The following is a 27,736-nucleotide window of genomic DNA, read 5'->3' on the forward strand; positions in this document are numbered from 1 at the left end:
TCATGGCTGCAGAAGCCTACAAAGGCCTCAGCTGCAGACCCCCACTTCTCTGTGCTTTGCAGAGGGTTTGAGGATCCCTCTCAATAGGTTTCAGAGTGCTGTGGATGCTTTGCAGTGAAGACATGGGGCCTGATCCCAGGGGATATAAACTCAGCCCTGTTTCTGGCCCGCTGGCAAGTCCTGGAGCAAGTCACTCCCGGTGCCTCTGTCTGCAGCTGTGGTATGGAGGTGATGGGATGAACTCTCTTCAGAGTCACTCTGTAGATGTGTGGAAGGGGAAGCTGCTCAGCTGTGCACCAACATTTCTGCACTGCATGAAACATTGCAGGTGGGCTAGCGAAAGGGATAGGGCCACCTTCCTTTCCCTGCTGCCTCCCCTCTTAACAGCCTTGCAGCGCAGAGGGGGGCATGAGGAGCACTGCTGCAGAGCATGGGTGTGCTACATAGCCTGACATGAGCTTGGCCTGAATGACAGGCAGTGGGAACTTCACCTCCTCTCATACCACTTTGTGGTGGGTATGTTGGGTGGGAAACACCTGGTGAGTGTTACTATGGCACTGCTGAAAGGACACCAAAATGTATGGTTTTTGCAATGAAATAGAACAAAAAAGAACTTGCTTTTTTCCCCTCTTCTGCTTATTAAGTGGAAGAGAGAAAAAAGAATGTTCCATTCACAATTACAGAGAATAGTCAAATAATTGAATTTTTCCTTCTTTGCATTTGCTGTTCATTTTCTAAAACCGTTAAGGTTTGTCACATTCATAATGACAGTTCCACCTATGTGCTTGTAAGCTGCATCCTTGTACAGAGAGATAGTTTGCATGTGCCAAGGAAACAGTCCTTAAGTACACAATCACTTACATGTAAAAAGCTTTTCCTTTTTATGCTTATCTTATGATCAGCCTGAAAGTCATTTGTCAGTAACAGCCATTGTAGAGGTAGCATCTGATTGTAAGGACCTTTGAGTATAGCCTTATAGAGCAATATAAAGTTGTTTCCAGAATTTGATTTTTCTGCAAAATGAAAAGAAATGGTCACAATTGTTCTTCCACTGTCAAGGTACAGCTTGATTATATAGACAGACTGTATAATCGTGATTTTCCTCCATATCTTCTGATGTGAACATATTAACTGTTCTTTTTTCTTGTACATTTGTAAATTACATATTGCTCTGTAGTACTTCTGCCTGCCAACTCCTTTGTTAGGATGTGCTGCATTATTTTGTACTGTACATTTATGTCTATATTTATTTTGCTCTTTAAAAATGCATCTGATTAAAGATAATTTTTACTGTCACAAATATGATGCTTTAGTTATTTTTTGTAGAAAAAAAATGGAACCAGTACAGCCTCTGGTTTCACAAATGAAGCAATTCAGAATGGGCTTATTACTCGGATTGGGCCCTGCACACAGCACTGGGATCCACAGAAAAACCTTCTACCTTGCATTTGTTCTAAAAAGCAGATTGCCTCTAATCCCACTGTTTTCCACAAATCTCCATGCACAAAACTGTGCCCCAGTGTCATGAGGAGCTCACTTTGGTTTTGTGCCATACTCTAGCACATCATTTGTGAAACTGAACTTGGCTTTTCAGTCATGTGACAGGTATGTAATGATGTTTTCCAGTGCTCTTTGTGTAATTGATTTTGATTTTTTTCCTTTTTTTTCCTTTTTAAGGAAATTTGTTTTGGGGAAAAGCACATCACACAAACTCACTGCTCTTGCTTTCTTTTGTCTTTCCCTTTCTTCCTCTTCCAGACCAGGATGAGAGAGCAGCAGAGCTCAGCAGGGAGCAGAACGAGAAGACCATTCGCAGCACACAGACGGCTCTCCGCAATTTCCGAGAGTTCCTCATCTCCAAGTACCCCTCTGAGACCCGGGAGATCTACGTCATCCCCTGCAAAGAGCTTGATGCCTACCTTGCTTCCTTCTTTGTGGATGCCAGACAAAAGGATGGGTCTGAATATGAGCCGAACAGTCTGGCCAACTATCAGTGTGGGCTAGAGCGGTATCTCAAAGAGCACAGGTATGGATACAGTATTACGAGGGATAAAGAGTTTAAGAGGTCTCAGGAAGCTCTAAAGCAAAAGCAGATAGAGCTGAGGTGTAAAGGAAAAGGAAACAAGCCACACAAATCCATGAAGCTCACCTTTGCTGATGAGCTTATCCTGCGCAAAAGAGGCTTGTTGAGCCGGTACAATCCCGAAGGGCTGCTGAACCTTGTCTGGCTAAATAATACTAAGGCGTTTGGACACTGCACGGGTTTCCATGGGTCCACCCTCAAGTGGGGAGACATCCGGCTGCGGGTGACAGAGACCGGGTTGGAGTATCTGGAGTGGATGGGGCCAGACAACGGAGACGTCAACGCCAAGAGCAAGAGAGGCGGGACGGACTCCCGGGTGTACGCCACTCAGCACTCCCCACAGACCTGCCCCGTGCAAGACTACAAGGAGTATGCCCAGAGGCGGCCTCCAGCCATGCGCTACGAGGATGCGCCTTTTTACCTGTCCATCAAACCCGTCGTCAACTTGGCCGCGCTTCACTGGTACAATTGCCAAGCCCTGGGGAAAAACAAGCTTGCCAAGATGGTAAAGACGATGTGCGAGAAAGGCAACATCCCCGGCAGGAAGACCAACTTCAGCGTCTACCAGAGCTGTAGCACCCTCTCAGAAGCGCAGAGCAACCAGCTGGTGCTGATCTGCAATAACTTGAGCCAGCAGGCTGCCCAGTCCATGGCGAGCCACTCCAATACTGGCAACTTCATAGTGTCAGCATCCTATGACTCTTCCTCTGACACAGCTTGAAAGAGGGGTATCACCTGAACACTTTTTTCTTTTCCTTTTTGTTTCAAGCGTTGAATTTGTGCCCAATAATACACATCAGCTGTGATTGTAGCCCTCTCTTCAGTGTTAATTCACTTTATAAAAATATATAAATATATAATATATTTTTCTTCTCACAAATAAGTCAATAGAAATAGTTTAGTATTACTAACATAGTATTTATAGTGTTGATACAAAAATGAAAGGTACTTATGGGTTATAATATAAATGCAGATTTTAAAAGGACAAAAGTGGTTCTCAGGCAACACAAAATAGACTGGAAATACCATTTTTAACATGCACACATCAGTGAGTGTAAATCCCCAGGGAGGCTTACATAGCAATTCTATTTTAAAGCATTTTTTCAACTTCTTATTTTAACATGACCTCCCAGAGTGGGAGAGACAAACTTACCACTGGCTGCTGCTTCTTACCTGCTGGCTTATTCTTGATCAGCAAGACCAAGAAATAAGAGATACATCAATGTAAGTTCATGAAACCATTTACAACAATTTTTGCCTGTTTTTTGTTTTGTTTCCTGAGGCTCATTTATGCCAGATGGGAAAAAAATCCTGAAGTCAGCTAAAGGCTATTTTTAACTTTTGTTTTTGTTGATGATTTTCTGTGATCAAAATGTTGCTGGTCTTTAGACTAAAAAGTATTGTTTTCAACAATATGCAAAAGTATAATGGCAAAACCACTGTCATACACATAATTTTAACTGTTTAAGCACAGGTTGTTAGTATTTTGTCACTGTGTATACTTAATGTAAATTCTACTGACTTGGAGCCACTCTTTCAGTATTCTGGGGAATGCCAACAGTGCAGAAAAATCCACAATCTTATCCCAAACTGTACAGAAAAAATGCATCAAATATGTCTTAAGCCATCATTTGAAATCCACAAAAAAAATAGCATAGAGTGTAACAATAATTTCATATTTACTACAGAAAATGAAAAAGCTGGATAGTTTTAAGTGCTGGAAAACAAATTTAAGTCAGCTATACATCATCTATTTCCATTGCAGACAATGGAAAATTTGCATGTGAATCTGAAGGCAGAATTTGGTCCTTAAAGCCTTGAAATAATGAGTGCTACTGTTCCAGCATTTAATTTTGCAATGTAATTGTTCTTCTTCTTTGAGTATTGGGAAAACACTAACAAATTCAGTAGTTCAATGAACGATTCTAATTCTTGACCTTTAAAATGATGTACGGTCCTTTCAAGTAATTCAACTTAGTTTATGTTCCACTAGGATATCCTAGGGCTGTGATGAGGCTTTAGGCAAGTCCGCTGGGGTGATCTAATGCGCACTGAAGTCAATGAAAGAGTCAACCTCAGCTGACTTGCCGTAAGTGTTGGATCAAACTGTTACTGAGGGGCTTTTTTGTTTGGTTTTTGGGTTTTTTTGTTGCTGTTGTTGCATTTATTTATGCTTGTTTGTCTTTATTCCTTCACTTTCCTGCATATCCTTCATTAGATCTGCAACTGTGCAGTGACTTTAGTCATCACTAATTCCAAAGAAAGGGTGAAACAAAGGTAGTAGACAGAAAAAATAAAAATAACCCGCCTGGCACCATTTAAAACCTGTTTTCTGTGTTGCTAGGATGAAATGTTCCTGTGTGTGAGGGAGGTGGCAGAATGCCTGCACCTCACTTAAGCCTTCTTGAAGGTCTGTTTTGGGGATAGGGTAGGTAGCAGATGTGCAGCTGGAAAGTCTAAGAGCTGAGATTTCCACGATAATAAACATCTGTCCTCCCACAAAGCTTCCTGCAGGTGACACAGCCTGGCTCTGATCTCTTTGTGCTCCGCACGTAGCAAGGCTGGTACAAAGTCTGGGTGTCCTGTGTGCCGGCTGTCCCAGGGTCTTACATGCCATGGCAGTGTAACCACCACATCTGCAACCTCTGAGTTTCGGGCCGCTGTCTCTCAGGGCTGTAGGGTAGGCAGTGGATTGGTGGGCAGAGGCAGTCATTCATACTGCAGAGCTATGCTTTTGTGACTTCATTTTGGGGCTTGAGACCAAATCATGACACTACTGAAGTGAGTGCAAGCTGTGTCCATGACTTTCAGTGCCATGGCAAATCTGACTCATAGGTGAAGGAGAGGGAAGCACAAAAAGACTTAGGGTGCAGCCAGCAAGATGGCTGCCCAGCTTCCAGATGAGGGCAGCCATCTGATTGCTGTTAGCACAGCCTTGCCTTTTCATGGCAGTGCTTTTAATGTCAGATATAGTTAGAACAGTTAAAAATAGTTTTGCAAGGCTGATACTGCTCTCTGTGGGATTTCTTTGCTATTTCCCATTGAGGACTCACACAGGTGCTCTTAGTATGTGCTGGAGTGTGGGAGGTCCAGTGTCAAGGAGCTCCCTAGGGGTGCCAGGTGAGAGCTCAGCCATGGAGCCAACCTCTAGGAAAGTCTTTGATCTCTGTTTCTCCCCTGTTGGCACTCATCTCAGCACTTCCCAGTGGCAGTTCTTGCAGGATCTGAGCTACTTCCCTACCTTGCCTTTCCTGTGCTGCAACACGAGGCTGGGTATCAGCTGGCCTTCGCGGGGCAGCAGATCTCTGCTTCCCACGTCTCCTCCCCTGCCTAAGCACCCCTCTTTGCTGGGAAGAGCTGCCTTGAGCTTGTAGAGGAAAGAAGCCACCCCACAGTGTGGCTGTCTTGTGTCTCTCCTCAAGCCCCACAAGGCAGGAAACCAGACCTTGCAACCAAATTGCTTCTCACACTATTATCAAGCTCAGAGCCTGGCAATGGTTCACATCTTCTGCAGGTATGCCTTAGGCGTGTTGCTTCAGAGTGGGCAATTTTGTGTGAGCTATTTAGTGTGGTAATTCCATAATTCTGCTTGTCTCAAGGAGGCAGATCACTGGCTGTGGATGTGCCGTGCTGTAAGCAGGACTTTGAAGTGCTGCTTCGTATCAGTGCTGTAATTCAGTGCCAACACAGACCTCAACTCCATCAGCAGGAGCCAAAAAATGCTCCGTGACCCAGAAGAAAGAAGACAGGTGCTCTTGGGTTTTGAGCTGGGAGGTCATAAAAAGAATTTCCCATGACTTCTTGAGTCCACATATACTGTCTGAGTTGTTGTTTACCATAGTATTAGGATGGTTTGTGCTAATGTCCAGCCCATGTGCTGGGTGAGGCAACGTCTCCGATACCCTTGGCTTAGCAGGGTGCATCAGCAACTTTTGCTTGTCTGGTTGGGGGATAAGCTGTGGAGTATGTGTGCTTATTGTGATAGCCTCAATATTATAGGGGTGGTTTTGTTCTGCTTTGCAACATCTCTAGTAACTCCAGCTTCCAGTTGGTGCTGGTGGCAGATTGCCTGGCAAATTCTGACGGGGCAGCCCCAAATAGACTACTTGCTGAAGTAGTTAAACACATATGGCCAGAATATGATACCCAAGTAGTATCATACTCCAAAAATAAATTTATTAGCTTTGAAGGGCATTTAGCACAACATATTACCCCGTCTTCATTTGTGCACAGTTGCCAGGACAGCTGTCCACACATGGACATGTCCACATGTGGACATGTGTCCAACATGTGGACAGCTGTGAGTGACCACAGCTTAATGAATTACTATTTGTATTAAGGCCCTGTGAGGGTTTTTAACCCACTGGGAGGGAGACTTCTGATTTAAACCACTCTCATGGTTTTGTCTCATGCTGGCGGGAGAGTAGATGTCCCAGTCGCTGTGGCTCAGCGACAGGTGACAACTCAGTTGCTTGTAATTGTCTCCCAGTACCACAACTGAGGGTGCCAAACCTTCTCCACCAGCAAGTTGCAAGCTCACTGCCATGGTGTGCAGCTTCCCTGGTGCTAAGACACGGCAGTGTGGCCAGGGGCTAGTGCTGCCAACTCTTACAAGCCTTACTCTCTGCCTAAGCAAAGGATTGGGGTCTCCTACCATGGCTCTTGATAGTGAGTACCTTTTACAACGAAATCAAAAGGGCAGCTGGCAAAACACGGTACTGCTCCCGTCCAGCACAGCCTGTAAGCTGGTGGTTGGGTGGGCTGGCTTACAGTGAGGCACTGCAGGCAGCTGGCTGTGCTCCTGACTACATTGTGTTCCAATGTAAAAGCTGCGCTTTTGCCACACAGTACAGACTGTGATTTCCATAAGAGGGGGGTAGGTGGCTCCAAAATGGGGCTCACTTTTCTCCTTTCTTTTTTCCTTCCTTTTTTCCTGCCACTCACCTTTCTTTGATTTGGTGTTAGACCTCTTCAGTGAGTCATTTCAACTCACTAGCCCAGCAGAAAATGCAGCAGAAAAAGGGGGAAGTCAGATGATTTTCTGCCAGATCACTAAGTTGCATCTGCTCACAAATTGAGGTGCAGAGCCAGTGGAGGAGGCAGAAGAAGGTGTTCCCCTGCCAGTGTCACAGAGTCATTAGCCTGGCTCAGCTGCTGCAGCGTTGGAAGCCCATCAAAAGGATAATGCAGACTGAGACCCTTCGAATCATTTGCAGATGTATTGGTTGCCTTCAGAACCATCTACCAGCTTTTGGGAGATTTGCTCAGTGCTACAAAGAGCAAAATTTGGCCTTGAACTTAAGAAAGAGGCAGAGTGCCAAAGCACAGGCTTTCCCACGTGGCCTTCTCATGACACCAAACCAAGAGTCAGACATGGGGATTATACATGGATGTCACTGGACTGATCTGGTTGCAGCTGTGCACAATACATGCACTTGGATCTGTTCATGTGATTGCACATTTAGGGCAGAGCTGTGGGCACTTGGACGGCTTAAGCTCTGTTTTATTAGTCTTTTGTGCATGTATTTATGATATTGTAGGTTTGCACAATGTACATGTATTCACGCAGGCAGTTGGAACTGAAGTCTTCGATATCTGGGTGTTGCAAACTGTCTGTTTAATTTTCAAATATGTATTTATGCAACAAAATGTATTTTTAAGTGCAGGAGGATGAAATACTGTTGTGAACTACATTGTAGACTAAATTACAAGGGGTACCTAAAATAACAGTGCATACCTTGTTCATTTGCATAGTGCAATAATTCTATGATAGCAGCATCCAGGCTATTGACATATAGGACAATCTAACAATGGAAACAGCATCCCTGTTGCACATTCTCCTTCTGAAGAATATCAACGCTTTTGATCTATTTTGTGTTTTTGTTTTTAGGAAGCTGCTGTACACTGGTATTCAGTCTACAGCGTAGTTGCCCTCTTAGAAAGCTGTGTAGAGAATGAGATGCAAGCAACATGTTGTACTGCTGTGTGTGCTTGTCTCAGATGTTTGTGACCAGATCTTGTTCTGCTGTTTGTGGAAGCGATGTGGGGTGGGAAGATGGGGATCAGGAAGAGTAGGTGTTGTGTCACTCTAGAGTCTGGGCTGCCCTAAGGACTGAAACAGCCTTAAAGGAAACTGAGATTCCTGTTGCACTAGGTTTCCTCCCTGTCCAGCTTATATTTACCCTTTCTCGTCGCCGTGTCTGAGTACATCCCGTAAGTGCATTGACTGACCTGACTAGCACATGTGGTGCATGGGCTGATCATTCCTCCTGACAATAAGCTGCAAGTGACTGTGATTGATTGACTGGTCTTCCCCATCCCTGACATCCCTGCTCTCTCACCGTCCCTGATCCTCTAATATTCCCCTTTCCCAGCATCTGCACTGTGGGGCAAGGGGACCGCTTTGTGCAGGGCGGCTCTTGGCTGAGAGCTCCCTCCCTGCCTATCAAGTGACCTTGTGCTTTGGGGATAACGCGCTCAGGGCGGACCGCCTCGCGTCGGGTACACGGGGCTTGTGGGATACTGGACGCGAGCACTCTGGAGGCTCGCATCTCTCGTGCTGGAAGCACTCTTCCTCTGTCTTCTTCTGCTGTTTGTGAGAGAGCTTTCAAATCATGAAATGAGATTAAATTCATTCTGTGTAGAGGACCAAGCCCACCTCTGTGTGCTGTTTGGCCTTCCACTGACTTCCTTAAAATAGGACTGAGATGACTGGTCCTCAACAGTACGTAACTCCTGGGCTCGCTCTGTCATGGAAATCAGATCATCTCGCATGGTGCAGGCAACAGGGCATTGGGACCCCCCTGACTCCCTGAACTCCCAGAGGCAGGGAGAATGTGTGGGAAGGAGGAGAGCTTACAGGACACACAAATGTGGTTTGATTTGCCTGAAATGAGCCAATTCATGCTTCTGGGTTAGGGTAGAGAAGGACTCAGCTGGTCGCTATGAAACGTGGTGGGAAGTGGGTCAGAACTTCTTAATGAGGGTTCTTTGCTAAATGTTAGTGTGAAGAGATGGCTGCCTTGCCTAAGGTGAGTTGCTGTCCTTGTTCTTAAGAGAGAGGATGTATTTTCTTTTCTTTCTGTGCTTTCATGTGTGTGCTGAGTCTGCACTCTCAGTGCTGAGGAGTGTGGAGAGAAGGCAGTCCAGCATAAAGTATGGCTATATTCCTAGCCGAAAAACTTGGAACTATACTTTCTGGTGATGGTCCCCATGTGCTGAGTCTGCCTTGGTGATCGGGGACAGTACTGCATCACCTGGTGTCTCCCAGCACATCTGTTGGCTCTGTGCAGAGCCAGCATGGGTGTCACTGTCCCACTCTCCAAAAACCAAGAGCCTGGGTGTAGCTTGTCAAGGACACCCCTATCAGCCAGGTGTCTGCGAGCCAAGAAGGGGGAAGGCCCTAAGCACAATTAAATGATGGTGCTTTCCCCACGGACAGCGTGTGATGGACACGTGAGGCTGCGCCATATCTCCTCAAGGATTTTGGAAAGCTAAGGGCCACCAGGGACGTCACGGCTCCACCTCTTTCACAGCAGTGTAACTTCAGCCAGCGATGGAGTTGCCCTTCTGAGGACAAGTCGGGTTTCTCTGAGCCCCCGCCGAGTTGCACGGTTGCACTGCTACCAGCTCCACTCGTGCAAAGCAGGTGCCAGCCCGTTCCTCCCCACTGCGCTGTCTCTGAGGCCCCATGAAGCTCTGCTGAAGTTGTCCTCCAGGACCTCGACCCTTCCTGAAAGCAGCAGAGAGGCATTTACAGCAGTGAAATGCTGGAAGGCTAAAAAGCCCCACCGCTTAGAGACACTTGTGAGCTTGTTGAAAAGTTTGATGCTAGCCATTCACTGAAACATGTTCAAAGCAGTGGTGATGTCTAAAGCTTTAATACCTAATCTGATGGGGGAAAGAATTGGTTTGGCATACAATTTGCTTGTTACATGAACTGATGGGTTTTAACATAGTCTCAAGTGAGAAATTTATTTCCTCTGTGTTCTCACTGAATTGGTTAACTTTAGTTGGTAATGCACACAAAATTCTATTTATTTTATTACACAAATGCCATTAAATGAGCTGTCTGTGCATTGGAAATGGACTTACTGTTTCGAAGGGATTAGGATGCTTTTGCCTAATCTTTTATTCTTGTGCTCAGCATTCATTACACAGCAGTAACTAGTATCTGAAAAAATAGTACCTTTTCAGATTTCAATTTGATTTTTTGTAATTAATAGAAGATGCGTTCATAGTGTTTAAGAGACTGGTGAGGTAGGTGCTCTCATTGAAATTCAGTGGGATAGATTTTCAGTGGGAATGAGAAGAGGTGTTTAGCTCTTTCACAATGCTTCAGGAATCTGCCTTTGCATTTTTTGGTTACTACTGTTTTATACAGTCCATAAGTGTCAAGAAAATAACAAAACAGCTAAGTGAGGAGAAAAGGATCAAGAAAATGCAAAATGTTTTGGACAAAAATATTGTATTATTCTTCCACTAGAAAACTAAACTCTTAAAATTAATTTTACAGATATTATCTTTGCCACTTCAGCTGTTATTTTTGTGAACAAAGACGACTGTCTGACATTCCTCATGCCTAGAATTTGATCTGCTTTCTGAAGGCTGTGATCTTGCCGAGACTGTCCTCTTTACCCTTATAGCATGTTCTGAGCTGGCCTAAATCACGTGTAGCCTTAAGTAGTCCCTGGTCCACCCCACATTGCTCCCTCTCTTCTACTATCATGCATTTAATATACTTACTATATGTCATTTAATATACTTACTATATGTCAAATTTTCAGCCTGAAAACAAGCCAATGCAGGAGACACACTTCAGCATCTGTATCTTCAGCAGTGGATGCAAAGTATAGATCCAGAAGGCCAGGTAACTTTTGTGTAGGCAGACAAATCTTCTCCCAGTGACTCTGAGGCTGAAGGTGAACTGAACAATGACTGCAGTGTAAAATCACTTTGTGGAGGCCTTTGTTTTCTGCCTGGTGCTTATGGCTCAGATCTTGCAAGGTTTGCCTTCTGTGGGAGCTTTCTCTGTGAGCGGCTTGCAAGGCTGGGTTCGTCTGCACAAGGCTGGGTGCGTGGATGTGAAATGCAGGTGCAGAAATATCCAGAGCATAGCATTCAGGGAGGTGCAGACAAAATGCGACATGAAGCGTCTTAATGGAGTCTGAAAGCTGTCAGGGGAAGAAATGGTGAGAACCTGATTTTTCTCCTGTTTATGGCAGTGCCTGCAAGCCAGGTGGTGCTGCTGCTGGAGAGGACTTGGTGCCAGTTCTGCAGAGCACTGTGAGAAATGCATGCCTGTGCCGCCTGCTTCCACCCAGCTCTGGCTGTTAACTGCACTTAGCTGTAAGCGCATGACGAGCCCCACTGGAACAAATGGGTCTGAAGTATGCAGGAAAGGACATGGCTTGGCCATAGTTGTGTTGTCAGTGTTTGTTTTTGTCTGCATGACCCGTCTATCTCAGGGTCATCTTAACACCTGTCAGGGTTGACCAAATTATTCAAGAGTGTAAGAAAAAGAAATGCCAGAATATCTAAGTGTGATGAAGATAGTGGAAAGGCAGTGGGAAAGCCTGCAAACACAATAGAAGTTTTTTTTCTAAAGAAGGCAAGCGTAATCCTTTAATATCCTACTTTGTTTTACACTGGAATTAGAAAATCTTTTCCATTTGTTTTAATTATCTGCTGGCTTTAACTCTGCCTTTGAAAAGCATTTTTGCTATGACAACCCTTGGTCTCATGGTGGGCAGTGCTAGGGAGAAACAGCTAAAGTAAGGCTTTTATCTTTCCCTGCATGCAATGTTTAATCTTTCTAATCTTTTAATGTGAATGTGTTTTCTCCCATTTTGTAAATTGACAAGATTAGCACTGTTTCTCCTAAAACAGCAGTTGAAAAACATATTTTGCTTAAACATAACCAAATTCCTGCCTAACAATGTGAATTCTCCTAAGTGACCAATTCATTCTCAGAGTTAAACCTCTCTCTAAGTCTAATTTCCACTCACTGACTTTAATGGCAACTCAACTGTTTTAAGAACAGTTTGTAAACAGGTAGATTTTATTAATCCTTCTGTTTTGTTTTATAAGCAAAAGATTCACTGTCTTGCCAAATAATAATAATAATAATAATAATAATAATAATAATAATAATTCTATACATTGTGTGATTCAGTGATGTTGCTGTTGAAATTTTGCATGTTTTCTAGGTGTTCTGACATTTGTACGTTTATGTGGTACTTGTAAAAATGCTAACCATTGCTGCTATAATCACCACCGTTGTAGGTAACTGAAAACTGTACTACGAAGCTGTGCCAGTTAGCAGGTTTTTTTGTGTGTCATGCATTCTGCTGTTCATTTCCTGTTTTAAGCCAGTATTTAGTGCCTTCTGTAGAAGGAATCAATATGTTGTGGTAGACGGGAGATGCCAAACTTCTAATGTCTTGTTCTGCACAGATGATCACTTACCAGCTTGAAGCTTAAAAAAAAAAAGTAAAAAGTAAAAAAAAAAAAAATCTTGAGCTCTCCATCTTTCTTTAAAGTGTCTTCTCATTAATTTTCATTTGGAAGAAAGCCCCTTTAATAGAGCTGAAAAGAAGCCATCTTCCCCAGCTACACCTCCTGCAGCAGCAGTCTGCCAACTGTGAATGTGAGGGCTACGAGGGAATGCGTAGTACCCAAATGTTCCTGTTGGTAATGGATCCAGTAATTAGCGGAGCCTGTTCAAGTCATTGCAGAGCATGCTAAAATGCCGTTTAGTGAAAGCAATCCTCTGATTACCATAAGAAACTGTTAGCTCTCATAACAGTTGTGAGCCTGCTCTTGTAAACAAGTGTCAGCCTGGTCAAGTGGTGGATTCCAGTCCCTGTTCCGCCTCCACTGAAGCCACACATTGCTGCCAAATGAGACTTGGATGAAATTCAAGCCCAAGATTTTTGGTCTCGTTCTTTCCAACTGCTTTCATGGCAGACAAGCCCTGTTTATCAAAATTCTGACATTGCATTTTCAGTTCCTTTTCGACCCTCTGCTTAGAATCTGGCAGTATAGCAAATATGCACACGCATACGCATTCATTTTGATTTTGATAAGGTTTTGACAGGCTGAAATCGTATCGTACTGTAATCATAGAACACAAACAGGCAGGAGGGAAATGCGAGATGTTCATCCCTCCAGTGCATTTCCCAGCCACCAGGCATGGTCAACTGTACCTAGGCTTGTCTTTAAAATAGTATTTTGTATGGAAAAAAGAAAAGACGAACCATCGGTTTTCCGTCTCTACTGAGAGATGAAAGCCTGTTACACATCTTGAAAAGACTTTCAGATCAGAATACCAAGTTGCCAGAAAAACTGTGTGGCTAGGAAAATAAGAGTGCATTGAATTCATCCTTACAGGTACTGGTCTAAAGCAATCTCTGTTCCCCAGCAAGACAATTTACAGCCCTTGTGATGTAAAATACATCCAAAAAAGAAGTTTATGCCAAAATTTTCAATGTAGCTGCTCCTTTTTGTGATACCCAGGACATTTACAAAAAGCAATATTAAAGGATGCAGCCCAGAACATGCTGAAAATCGTCCCATGTAGTAGGTTGCAAGCCAGTTCCCCACAAATTGATGAATTTGAAAACCCCAGCTGAAGATCTAGATCTGCAAGTGATTAGGGTGCTTAGAAGCCTTTTGCAACACCTCGGTTCCCATCTCTTGGAGGGAATAGAGCTCTCTTCATAAATGTTTGGCCCTTTTATTGTCCTTTAAAAATTGCTACCTTCTTCAGGCTCCTTTTGCCAGATCAGAAGCCAGCTGAGACCAGTTGTAATGTGTTTCTCCATTGTTTTGCTTGTCTAGTAACTATTTACACATGAACACATGCTTCCACTAGTACGAGTGAAGAGTTTTGACTCTGCAGAACTCCTGCCTATTTGGCCCTAATATTAAATATGCAAGGCTGTGATACGTGGTTTTATTTCCTGCATTTCTTCTATTTATAGCTAGATCTTAGTCTCCATGTTCCCACCAATTGCACTAATTGTCTTACCAATTGGTCTTCCTAGCTTCTATGTGTTGGCCCAACTTGCAAAAAAAATGCAACAGATTCCTGCAGCACAGCAGCTGTTTTTTCCCCATCTTCTTCTCTTCCACTGTGAAGCTAGATCTATCTGCATGATCTTCAGCTTAGATTTGAATCAGGAAAGGGATCAATAGCCTTTATTTAGCACTTTGCACGCTGGAAATGCAGTTACGGTTCTACAGGTGCAGACCTGGCATTAGGATTTAGCCTGCTGCCTGTGGCGTGTCAGTCTCTAGTGGCATTTGTTTGCTTTTCACCATGGTTCACTGGTTTCAAGACACAAACTGGCTGATACTAATGGTGTGCTGGTTTAGATACCACCTTCCAATCACTGGGATGCCTTCAGTGTACATGTTGTCAGTCCCGTAATTGCTCTTGTAATTGCATTTTGTCTGAAGTGCATTATATTGCAGGACAAGCGTTCTTTTTCTTTTTTTTTCTTTTTTTTAGAAAAAAACTATAGCTTAGGCTGTGCTGCTGAAGGGAGCCAGGAGAGAATTATCCATCCAAACCCCAGTGGAATTTGGGGACTTAGCTTTTTTTAGACCCCAGTGCAAGCCCCAGCTGTAATCAGCTATTTAAGGCAGAGATCTTAGCATGAGCAGTGCTACATATCTTCCACTCAAAATGCAGTTTTCTGTACACAGGGCACCTTCTTACACAGAACTCTTGCCCCTGCATTTGGGAGATTATATATACAACAGTTTATTAGGGAGAAGTAATATTTTGATGCATTTTAATGCATTAAGCTCTGCACATCTAGAATATCTGAGGGGAAGAGAGAGATTACCGGATCGTTTTCGGAAAATGTGAGCAAAATTGTCAACTACAGTCCATTTTCAGAGCTACCTGTTCAGCCCCATTGTCCTCAAATTACCTTCTTTTTGGAGTTGCACAGTGACCTGTGAAAAATGAGCAAAAAGGCTTCACTGCTGTAAATGAGGAAAGATTTCATAACCTACTTTCAGCCCCAGATCCCGAGCTGGGTTTCCAGGGCTGGTAATCTTTTTATTCATCAGCTAGGTAAGTTTTGACCCATGTGGATTCCCTATTGCTATTTCTACAGCATATTTTTAAGAAGCAAACTTCATACAGGGTAAGGTCCTTCACAGGTGAAGATCAATACGGTCAACAAAGTTGTCTGTCACTCGTGCTAGTTGAGAACTGTTTTTTTGTTGTGGTGGTTTTTTTCCTACTGCAAGACACTCCACTCTTCTTTAACTGGGATAGAGTAAACAAATCTATGTTGTACTGCTGTCTGCCACACTTCAGTGAGATGTCTCCTTGAAAAATGCTCTTTTAGTGTTTGAGTACAAAAGTGCCCTCAATAAGAAGAAAGTAAAACCAAGAGGTCTTTTTTTTTTTAATGATGTCTGAGTTTCATGCCTTGCTCAGTTGTCAGATAATTAGGCTTTTGAAAAAAAATGTAGACAGTTGTGTGCTAACTGGAGTATGATGTTCACTTTTACTGATTTGCAAATTCCAGAGATATTCTGATCTTTATTGCACTTCAGCTCCATTTTTATTCCCTTATGATAATCTTTAAGAAGTCTGGTTCTGCTGCGTTAAAGATTGATTTCAGTGTCTGTACAATGTTTGCTACTATTGTAGTGTAACTTTTTGGTTTTTTTTAAATTTGTATTGGTACAGCCTTAAACTTACAGAATTAAAGACCATTTAAAAATAATCGAGATAGTCATTGATGTCTGTGATAAGTGCATGCTTTATTCACAGTATTTTGTCTGTAATTAGGTGTAGCAACCAAGTCTCATGTATTTAATAAACTGTTTTCTGCAAAGTTGAGTGCTTTCTTTAATCAAGTGAAAACAATTTACTTGGCATTTCGAAGCACGTTGTATGAAAAAAAAGCACAGCTCTCTCATGCTTTTCAAGTATGAGTATCAGCATAGGTGGGAAGTTCCCATGGACCTGTGATGCATTTCTATTAGCAGAGTGCAAATAGGCTCACCAAGAAATAGTTGCTGTCATACCCTCTTTAACTTTTGGGGTTGTGTTTCAGGAAAACATTTAAACAATCGCTTAAGTCCTTCCCTGCTCAGGAATGTACTTACAAGCAAGCTTGACTTGAACCATGTGCTCATTTAATCTCACTTCAGTAGGACTGAAAGCCTACGTCCTGAGAGCCTTTTAAAGTTAAAGACATTTTCCTGAACCTGATCTGGTTACATAAATTCCAAGGCACAGTTTGGCTTGAAATTATTTATTTTGCACTTGGAATTTCAGCAGTAAGGTCTCCTCTCCACATAGTTTTGTTTTAATGTTCATCTAGAATAAAATTAAATATGCATCCAAGGATATGCATCTTTTAAGACAGTTGCTTGTCAGGTCTGAATTGTCTCTGTTCAAGAAGTTTTAAAATTAAAAGACCAGAAAACGAAAGCTAATAAAGCCCCTACAGTGTGAAAGAGAAACATCCCAAGTGGAAAAATCCCTTGAGAGCTCCAATGAAATTCCACTGAGCTGCTGTTCATGGGATGACAACTGTGTTGGAGAAGGTCAGAGTGTCTCAGGTTCTGCCAAAAGAACATGAGAAAAAGGAAAAAGCCAAATCCCTCAGGGAGCTGCCATCTAGGGAACAGCAATGTGTTTGTGTTGGTGTTCGGACATCGGTGCAGGACAGTAAGAGCTAAGTGACTCTGGGTGAGGGATAGAGGAACGTGATTTTCACCAGGTATTTGGGGACTGCATTTCCATTACCTGGCAAATTCTGCTAAATAACTCCCCTTCTTGCTGCTTGGTGCTAGTTGTGGGACTGTGTGTTGTTGCTTAGCACAATAGCACGTAAAAGGCATCATGTCAAAGGTCCTGCCGTGGTCCCAGTGACAAGTGGAAAGAAAAAACAGAGGCCTTCAGATGAAGAGACAGAGAAATGAGGTATGGACAGGCGATGGCCAGGGGCTACCACGTGCTTTTGCTGTCTGTTGCAAATGCACAGTAAACCTGTTGGCTTAAACTCTATAGCTTGAATTAAGCTGTCTTCACGGAGGTTGAAGTTACTGTGCTTTCCTTTGGTCTAAAAGTGAGTATGCAGGTGGTGGTTAATGGTTAACGGTGGTTAATGCAGGTTCAGCTAAGCAAATTGGTAAAGTTTGGTAACTCCGCTGCTTTCACGTTTCCCTTTGTGAGAATATTATGACTGCAACTGATGCGGAAGTTGCTTGGGGACATTATGGCACGTTGCCTCTTCACATAGGCTTGGAGATGGCAAGTGGGGTCGGTAACTCGCTGGTGGTTTACTTTGTAAGATACACCAAAGATGAATGGAAATTGGCAGCTATCTCTGGGAAGATCTGCAAGATTTCTTTTTAGAGTAGCCCGATGGCTTACAATGTTACAACCTTCACTATTGATAGCATTGATAGCTCTCAAAGAGAATAATTAGAAAGGAAAAAAAAAAAAAAGATGGCTACATATAAGAAGATACGGCTATTTGTATATGGACAGTTTGTTCTAAGGGCCAAATTCCTACAGATACCCAGGAGAGAATGCACATGCAAGACTGGCAGCACATGAGAGATGTTTATTGCTTCTCCCCTGAACGCTGTGAGGAAACAATACCTGGAAGAGCTTGAAGGCAAAATCCTGTGTGTAGCATGATTATTCACCTCAGAGCTCCTTGTGTACTTGCAAGTACAATATTTTTAGTTATTCTTGTCCCCATGCAAAAAGGCAAACAGAACAGGACTGGCGGAAAACCTGCTTTGAATGTACACCCAGGGAAAGGCATGCAGAAGCATTGAGCGTTGAGGACATAGGATGCTGCTAGCCATGGAGCCGTCAACCCCGTAATACAAGACGATGTCTTTCATCTGCATTTGGAAGGAGATTTCTGTGTGTCTGAACCTTGGCGAGGGACACTCAGAAACGTTCTTGCAGGCTCAGGGTGGCCAGATGCTCTCGTGTGCAGGGGGTTCCCTGAGGAACCTGTTGAGCAGACAAGCATTGCCCATCTTACAAAACCAGACAGCTAACTGGTATCCTCTGCAATGCCATCTGCTATGGTGGTCGCCTTTCCACATCATCTGTGTCCTTCAGCCTCCTGGGTCTAGAGCCCCTTCTGGAAGAGGGACTGGTTACACGGTTGTAAAATGTGGTCGTCAAACTGCTCAGCAGACCAGAAGTGGGTCAGGCTGTGTCGGCACTGTGTCGGATGCCTGGTGCCTGCAAGCCAGCAGGGAGCACAGGAATGTCTCCCTGCTCACCTTGTGAGAGCCAGGTGGCCTCTAAACAGCATCTAAAATCCCTGTTCTTTCTGGACAGCAGTGGTACCTGCCAGGAGCCTGTGATATGTGTCAGCATCTTCGCAGCATGGGCTAGCACAAAAATGAGTAAAGGCCAGTTAAAGATGAGTAGAAACTGGGGATTTTAGGAACATCCAGATATGGCAGAGATCTTGATCTTCTTTATTTAGGGTAGGTGGGTGGGAGATTAGTGTGTTTGCTTTCATAGAGGGAGGATGAATATTGTCACCTGGCTTTTCTGATGTAGTGCCACTGAGACAGCGACTGCTGATTTCCAGCATGAACAGCAACAGGCGCTCTGAGAAACTGCCTTTGCTTTGGGGAAGAATGCAGAGGTGTAAAGAGAAATCAGATCTGAGACCTCACCAGTTTTGATGGCATCTTGATAGCTTGTCTGGCAACCCTTCCTCTTCTTCCCGCACCAAACACACACAGTACAACTCTTGGCCTCAGCAGGGAGCAGAGCATTAGGTGTCTAGACATTTACCACGTGCATTTCAACTTAAAAGGTCTGGCATGGAGAACCTACAAACCATCAGGTAATAGCACGGTTGTCTGCACAGATGTAGGGTGTGTACATGTTTTGGCAAGCAATGACAAATATAACTGTTTTTTTCCTGTATGATGTATCATCTCAGTGACAGAAGTTTGGCAAGAGGGCTTGTGCCTGCGCAGATGGCTGTTTCGTGTGATTTTTGCAGGGTTTCTGCCACGAGTGTGGCATCAGGTGAACAGAACACAAAGATGACTTTTTCAAAGGAACCATCATTACTGAGGTGTTCAAGTGCTGTGTATTCGTACATACCTAGCCCACATGTCCTGAGATGTTGTTTGAAAATAAGCCCTTGTGTAACATCCAGGAAGAGGGAGGCGAAAGGCGTATTAGGGGTGGGGGAGCAGGACTCTGAGATTCAGGTGCAAGATCTCCTCTATGTTTGTTAGGTACTCGTGCCGTACCTACAGCACTACTGAGTCAGGACTTGCTTGCTTTCACAGGCAGCCTGTGAGTTACACACATAAAAATGCAGTCCCGTGGGACTTGATCCAGAACGTGCAAGTGTTGATGTGATTATAACCCAGAGCACCAGTGTTTGCAAGGCCCTTCTGGAAACGGGATGTGTGTTCCTGGCCACTTAATGCTTTTCCAAATTCTGTCTGACAGGTCCTGGTGAGAACTCCTGTCCACGCTTGGTAAGGGTGTAGGTTTTCTTAGTGTCTCCTGGCGGTGTCCCAACACCTCTATCAATCAAGTACTCCACGAGATGTTCAGACATCATTTAAAACTCTTATAGCATCATCCGGCTGCTGACAGGCGATGTCGGGCAAAGAGCTTTGTGGTTTGGTATGCAGCCGCTGAAGTCTGAGATGAAGGCAGGATGGGAATACCCTTATCTTTAAACAGAGCCCATGCACTAGTGCACTTTTGAACCAAGATCACAACCTTTTCCAGGACTCCTCCGAGTCCTGTCCGAGAATGAAAGGGATAAACTGTTTTCTCCTGCACAAAAGAAAGCAAATATTTATTATGCTGATAAAAAAGAAGAGAAGCAAGGATGATCTATTTTGTGCAGGAGTGGAAAATAAGGTAATTCTTGTTCCAGCCTTCTGATGATACAACACCCTTGCAGATAGTTTCTGTTACATGCCTGCCATCACAATACCATCATTTTATTTCATTTTTATTTTGTTATGCTAAGACTCCTTTGCCGCAAGTATTAGAGCTGCACGGCCCTCACAGTAGCCATCGCTTTCTGATCTGGCTACGCTTTCAAGCCTTAGAGCAACTCATGCCAATTTTTTCAGTTTCTGAGTTTATGAGGACAAGGTGTCTAGTGGGAAGAAAAGGAAAAAGTGATACAGACTTTAATGGGCATCACCGTGCATAAGGTACGAAACATCCCTGAGTGGCCATCTGTGTATCCTGTCCTGGTGCAGCACTTGACTCACTGTCCCAGTTCAGGACTGACGCAGCACTAATAACAGGCTGTTACTGTTAGCACTATCAAGCGTCAGAGCTGAGCTCAAACCAGATGCCCCAATTTTGAAAATGTGGAATTTGGAGAAACCAGGAACTATGACTTTCACATCACATTCATACTATGAATTTCCTCTCACATGATAAACCCTGCCTTGGGAAGCCAGAAGCAATCTAAGTCTCTGTCTTCTGTTGTGGTTCGATAAATTGCCTGAGTGATACTGTGGTGCAGGAAATGGCCACCATAATTTTCAAACAGAAGCCTGTCAGAAGTTAATTAATCCCTGTGGGATTAATTGCAGTATGAGAACTTCAGTGAGGCTGGTGCTGTTATATCTTCCAGGGCAACTGGCATTGTATGGTTAGGCTCTTGATTTTAGTAGGTTGTTTCCCAAAGTCCTCTTGGTGCTCTCAGAAGGAGTCCTTGGGTGAGCCAGCAGTGTGAGCTGGTGGCAGCTCATGAGATGGCAATTTCAGAAGCAGAGTAGCAAGCAACTTGTGGGGAAATGTGGTGTGGGGTGAATGTTACCTATCCACGGGCTGGGCAAACAAACATCGTGGGAGGTGCGAGGCTTTGCGGAGAACTGACCTAAGATTTGCTTATTGGTAGGGGGGCAAACAATGCCTGAACAGTCATTGCGAGAGGGTTGTAGCAAGGCCTGAGGGCAGAAGAGGGCAAACTCTTGTCAAGGACACTGCTGGCGACTGAACTGCTCATCATTTCCATGAGCATCCCGGCCTTTCTTTAGCAGAGTTGTCCACCTAATAACTCACTGTGCAGAGCTCATGAAGCCACTGGCCAGAGGAACGTCCACCCAAGTTCACGTTACCTGAATTTGTCACAACACCCCCGTTCTGCAGCACCCTCCCTAGGCTAGCAGGAGAGCAAGGCAGCTACCAGGCACCACAGGCAGTCGTTGTCAGCACAGACAGAGGAGGATCATTTGCCGTGAGCAAAGTTTGTAAACACAGCTTAGTTTAGAAAAAATACTTGCAGCCTACCTTTCAGATGGAAAGAAGTCCTATTTTTGTCCACTGACTAGTTGCAGCGTACAGAAGGAAGAGAGGGTCCCTTCAGTTTGTGAGACCTCTGCCCCTAGATGGGCTTGCATGGCAATGTGCGTTTTTCAGATGTGCCCTCTGTGTAGCATGCTTTTTTCCAGCAATCTTTCTTAGAGTCTTCAGGCAGAGACCCTGGGCTGTCAGGGTCTGCAGACCACAGACTGAGGACTCCTGTTATAGAAGTGTCCAGAGCTCAGAGGATCAGACAACATGCTTACATTGTTAGCCTGTGCATGGTGCATTTATTCAGCTTTCCAGCTTGTTTTGCTTGCAGTGGGTTCTTCAGTTGGGTTTATGCAATTCCTTCACCTTTTATATACTATATTAACAGCAAAAGCTGCAACAATAGAAACGTCTTTTTAAAATCACCTCTTCCTAGTGTGCAGAGTTACACCTCCGGGGCTGCAGTAATGGTCAGCTGTGGCTGCAAAATTGAAGGTTAGAAGGAGAAATCCAACATCTCTCTCCTCTTGAGTGTACCACCTCTTCCCTTTTCCTGCTGCTGAGATGGTCGCTGTGGGGACCACTAGCTCAGTGCATGGATGTTCAGAGCAACCTTTCACAGCTAACATGCACTGGGCTGCAAAATCCATTAGCTTCAGCCCTATAAAAAGTAGACTTGAAGTATAGTGGATATAATAAAATTATAGTGGTATCATAAAAATGTATTACTCTTTCATAAAGGATATTAAGTGTCTGAACATCTATAAAAAGGTTCTCCATCAATCCTCTACTTTCAGTTCCTGCCTGTGGGGCTGAGGCTCTCCTTTTACGAAATGCACACTGCGTGTCTTCACTTAACTCATGGTATTCATCAAGATACACCTGCCTTTGGTCCACTGAAGCAACAGGGCCTGATTCTGTTGTGCCTAACAGGGAGCAGAAAGTGGGTATGAGTGGAAAAATCCTACCTGGTTAGCATTGCCTGTCCAGCTTGCACAGGCACCCGTGCAAGTGGTGTGACACACTGGCGGCACACAGTCGGGCTGTGTAGGCATAGGATGAGTTTTTCCATTGCTCCTGAGGCAACTTAACAAAGGAAAAACCTTTGCCTTTGGCATCCTCCCACTGTTTCTGCAGCAAGGTAGAAGATGCTGTGTTACTCCCTCTCTATTACTGGCTATGTGTAGCACTACATTTTTAGCTCTGAGGCAGCATTCGGGTGACTTCCTGTTGGTGTCCCTCCTGCCGCATCGGCATTTTCAGTGCACAAACTCGTGAGAAATCATCAGAGAAGTGCTATGTTTCATCTTTCTTAAATTCCTCACATTTTGTAAAAAACACCAAGTTGCTCCTAGCCAGCAATGGTAGCAGCACGTCACTAGGACAAGCTATTTTTTATCCCCTTTTTTTATTTGTTTTCTAGTGTATTCAACTAAGCTCAACAAGTTTCCCGTCTTTAATTTTGACGATGACCTCAAGTACCTGTGTATCAGTGCTGTGAGTCCCAACACCACCAAGGCCACCCTCTATGCTCTCAACGTGTGGAGATACTGGTGCATGACCAAAGGACTCAGAGATTACATGGACATCACTAAGGTCAGAAAACTTAGCAAAGTACTGTTTTTACAGTGGTGGGAGCCAGCCCCCCTGGTCTAATGACATTATCATAAAGTTTGAAAAGAGATGGGATTTCAGCCTTCTTTACAACTTTCTTGTGGTCTTGGGGACCCTCCAAGTTTCTCGTAATAAAGCTGTAACCTTTTCTAATTCACATCCTGTTGCGTTTATGGTTGAGCCAGTAGCTTAGAAATCCACAGTGATACTAAAGATTCCCATGTACGTAACACTTGTACACAACCTTGGCCTCATGCTGCCATGTGACGAGATTTCCTGCTGTTACCCTAAGGACATACTGTTTGCATGATTTCTGCTCCCAGAGCTAGCCAACGCAATTCAGAGCATTTGAGGACTTTTCTCCAAAAATGAACTCCCAGCAAAACCAGTGTGCACACCAAAAATAAGGACTGTGGCTAAGGGCCAAAGTACAAAAAGCCCCAGTCACATTTTTATAACTAAGTTTCTCTGTTAGGTTGATCAAGACATTGGCAGGCTAAAGCAGACTGACTGGCAGCCTGACTGCAATAGTGACATCTCATGGCCAAAAGAAGCAGCTGCTGCTGCTTCTCCTTTTTCTCCTCCTTCTTCTCCTTCTCCTCCTCCTCCTCCTCATCTTCCTTCTCTTTCTCCTCCTCCTCCTCCTTCTTCACCTGAAAAGTTTCCATATGTACCACGTTACTGCAAAAATACAGAGTGCTACACCCAAGTGGTAGGTCACACAGTCACACCTCAGTGTCACTGAAACCTTGATTCACTTCAAAAAAGCCAGGACTTTGGCTCCTTTCTTCTGAATCTGGATTTCTACAGCTGGTGCAGAAGTGGTGCCAGCCAGTGAAATGGACCTGGTCTGTCTGAGCGTCCTTACACCATGGGATTTCATTGCATCTCTTTTGCTTAGATAAACATGTAGCCTCTTCCAAGACTCTAAGGCTGCCCAGAAACAAAATCCTGGGGAAGCGTGGAAGCTGCTGCAGGTTTCTTCAGACAGAGCATGGAAAAGCCCTAAATGTGTCTTCCCCACCTGCGACGCATTTGCTTCCCATACGTACCTTGACACATCTTTCTCCTTCCTCTTGTTCCAGATCCCAGCAGTGAAGCTCAATGAACTCCTGGAGGACTTTTACATCACTGTGAAGAAAACAGATGGGGCTGACTTTCTAGCCACGTCCCTCCACGCTATACGAAGAGGCCTGGACCGGATCCTCAAGAATGCTGGTGCTGGTTTCTCCATCACCAGCAGCACCTTCAGCTCTTCCACCAGAAAGCTCAAGGAGAAGCTTAAGGTCCTGAGCAAGGCTGGGATGTCTGGTGCCCGCTCTCGCAATGTTGTCTACTTCTCCCTTTCTGACGAGGAAGAGATGTGGAGGACGGGATGCCTGGGAGATGACAGCCCCGTAGCCCTGCTGTCCACGGTGGTGAAATACAACAGCCAGTACCTGAACATGCGAACCTTACAGGAGCACGCAGACTTAATGTTTGGTGACATTGAATTGCTCAAAGACTCCCAGAACAGGCCGTTTTTTGCCAGAACAGATAGCATGAAGCAGGAAAACAGGGTGAACGCGAACAGAGTGTGTTACGGCCAGATCTACCATGAGCACTCGAAAGGGCACAAGCTCTGCCCATACTGCCTCCTCTACAAGTACATGTACATACACCGGCCCGCGACGCAGATGGAGGCCAAGTCTCCCTTCTACCTGACGGCCCGGAAGGAGGTCAGCGGCACGGGGAACGTCTGGTACGAGGAGCAGAGGATGGGGCTCCGCTCCCTCAGGGGTGTCGTCCCCAAGCTGGCAAAGAAAGTGAAGCTGGAGCACTGTGAAAATTTTACTTTTGTCTCCTTCACTCAGGCTTCCAGGAAGTTTGTCCCTCTCAGCTCCTACCAGTGACTCTGTCCTCTGTCTGCTCTCACCAGCCAGCATCCAAGAAAGTGCTTCACCCAGTAGCTTTGGGGTGATGTGAAGAGGGTGAGCTGCTTTCAAACAAGAGCAAAAAGTGGAAAGACAAGACATTAAAATTCTTCCTGAGGAGGACTGCACACAGTGTGGTCCCATTTTGGGGATGAATACAGCCTTGTTCTGAAAAGGGGGGGGCAGTGGTCTCCTTCACCACTGCCAGGTCTTCTGAGCAAAGAGCTGGTGGAGGGCTTTTTCCTCATCAGAGGCAGCAATGCGTGTACCATGGATTTTCCTCCATAACAAGACTAGCTAGGAGAACGGAGACTGAGTTCTGGGGATCAAGAACTCTTGAAGCAGAAGTGCCTATGCTTTCAGAGCTGCTGCACAAAAGTTACTCTCTTGTGAAACATATTTTTTGATGGTTCACACTTTTCTCCACTTGTTTGGTGTATTGTAAATATAGACATTTCTCAATACCTGGTCACTTACACTGGATCTGTAGGTACTGCTACAAACTACTGTTGGCTTTACCAAATAACAAACAAACAGATGAAATTAATTACAGCATTCCCAAAGGACAGCATTTTCAGTCAGTCCTTTATAAATGGTGAGCACTTAACTCAAAAATCAGCAGTGCGGGGCTGTCCAGGTTTTGAGACATCTTAAAGGAGGCTTATATCAGAAGTCAAATGCTCAGCATCTTTTGAAAATTAAAGCACTCTAAGGTGTCTCAAGTCTGCCATCCAAATGATGTTATTTTCAAAAATCAGTGGTCAGTTGTAAAAATAATTGCCTTAGACTTCTACAGCTACGGCTTGGTCCACTTTCTGTTGAGAGGAAAATTTCATTTCAGCTGGAGTTGTGGCAAGCCTTTGAGTCACAAAAAAGAAAATCTGGAAGACCTAAAAGAGTTGGAGATGTGCAATTTGACGATGTGCAATCTGCTTCTATTCTAATGGAAAGATATGGCTGTTTTTTTCCACCAGGTTGCAGGGCTGTGAGAGGCTTGATGAGGTTTACCGAGCCCACTATACAGTCATTGATTTTCTAGTACTGTGTAACACCTGGAAATCACACCTTCAGTCCAATAGGTACATGACTGCAAGGATAAAATAATGACATTTAGGTGTACATTTTTTGAAAGACAGTGTCTCCCTCCCCCAAATTGCTTGAATTCTCTTTTTTTTAGATAATAGTTTGATTTGTAAGATCTCTTCATTGCAAAATATAATACTGCTCCTGTCTTTTAAATGCTTTTGCACAGCATTATTTTAATTTTAAGAAAGTAATTTGCTGGATATTGAAACACAGAGTAGCATCAACTTTAGCAGGGGAAACATCTGCTAGGAAAAGCTGCTACCTACAACCCTCACAGGCTGTGGACATTATTTCCCACTCTCAGGGTGTTTTTTTAAGAGCCTGATCATGGAAAGCCTTGGCAGCCTTTGCTAGAGGAGGCAGAGGATGTTCAGGATTTTCAGACAAGCTCATGTGATGGAAATAGGAGCTTCTGCCTGAACAGGGTTTCAGGTGTGCATTGTAGGCATTGCTCCCAGAAGAAAAATGCTATTTGTCATTATTTTCTTTTGTTTCATGGGCAATAGTAAAGGGCACTCCCTGTTAAAAAATACCACTCTTGAGTCCTGCAGAGCAAATCGCCAGTTAAGACTAAGGAAAAGCAGAAGCTGGGCTGGGATAGGGTTTATTTGTCTTTGAAAGGAGCAGAAGAAGCTGTTCTAACACAAACCATTTTGAAATCTGAGTGCACCCCAAAAAGCAGGCTCTTTGTTCGGTAACTACTTGAGGAACCTGTTCTTCAGAGGTGCTGAGCTGACTCCCCTGCAGTCACTGCCACCGAGCAGTTCCCAGGCTGGGACCTTCTGGTGGCTGTTGGCAGTACAAGCAGTCATGGTGAGGTTTCCTTAGGCATGAACAGGAGGTACGAAAGCCCAGTGGCTGTTCCTCTAATCTCTAGAAGTTTTTTGCCCTTGCTTTCATTGCCCAGTTGATGTGGCTGTGTTTGGTGGGTCAGGAATGCTCTGTGGTGGGCTCCAGAGTCCTGGCCCTGTGGCAGCACAGGGTGGAGGGTTTCCTAGAGAAGACCTCAGCTCCCTTCTCTGCCCATGTGTGCAGGGGAAACCTGGCCTTGCAGGAGAGGTGGGCACTTGCCTGGATTCAGACCTCTGCAAAATGAATACCTTGTTCCATGTGTTAGTGGAGGGAACATACAGCGAAGTAGGACTGGTTGGTTTAAGGCATGGTGATAGGGACTGCTGTGGTTTCCCTGAATGATTACAAGCTTCTCGCTGTTCCCCCCAACAGTATCAAGGCACCAGGAGCAGTGGCTGTAACTAAACAGCACTCTTCTGCACATGCATATGTTGTTTGTAAGAGTCAATAAATACCCAAAGAAAGCATTTAGCTTACGTCCCATATCCCAAGCGAGAGGATAATTCCTTTTCTATGTTTTGCAAAGGACTGAATATTCTATATGTGAAAACTGAGTAAATCCCTAGGGCTAGGAGGTATCATACAATTCAGACTGACTTTGAGTTTATCCTTGTTGTCCTGTTCTTGTTCTCCTGCAGTGGCATCTGATACCATAGAGGAAAAGCTCACAGTGCATCAGAGTACTATGAGGGTTTTTTTTAATAGTGACATGAAGTGAGTGAAAAAGATAAAAAAAATGTTACTGAGTGCTTTTGTGAAAAAGAATTGGTCTTGATTTTGTCTCACACTATGTCTTATTCCTTTGTCTGATGTCCTTGAGCTTGACAATTTGATGTCTCTTTTCTCACTTACAAGCAGCATTTGTTCCAAAATAAAAGCAGT

General features: G+C 44.2%; 1 protein-coding gene across 1 annotated transcript in view; it reads left to right on the forward strand.

The window, feature by feature from the left end:
- Nucleotides 1-25,028, forward strand: part of KIAA1958 (KIAA1958 ortholog) — a 77,957-nt gene extending 52,929 nt beyond the window's left edge. The window contains exons 3-5 of the mRNA XM_075526936.1: nt 1,759-1,841; nt 22,812-22,985; nt 24,089-25,028. Coding sequence (XP_075383051.1) covers nt 1,759-1,841; nt 22,812-22,985; nt 24,089-24,895 — 1,064 coding nt within the window. The 3' untranslated portion in view covers nt 24,896-25,028. The remainder of the gene's footprint in view (nt 1-1,758; nt 1,842-22,811; nt 22,986-24,088) is intronic.
- Nucleotides 25,029-27,736: the final 2,708 nt, after the last annotated feature.

Source organism: Mycteria americana, chromosome Z (assembly GCF_035582795.1).
Source record: "Mycteria americana isolate JAX WOST 10 ecotype Jacksonville Zoo and Gardens chromosome Z, USCA_MyAme_1.0, whole genome shotgun sequence".
NCBI classification, from domain to species: Eukaryota; Metazoa; Chordata; class Aves; order Ciconiiformes; family Ciconiidae; genus Mycteria; species Mycteria americana.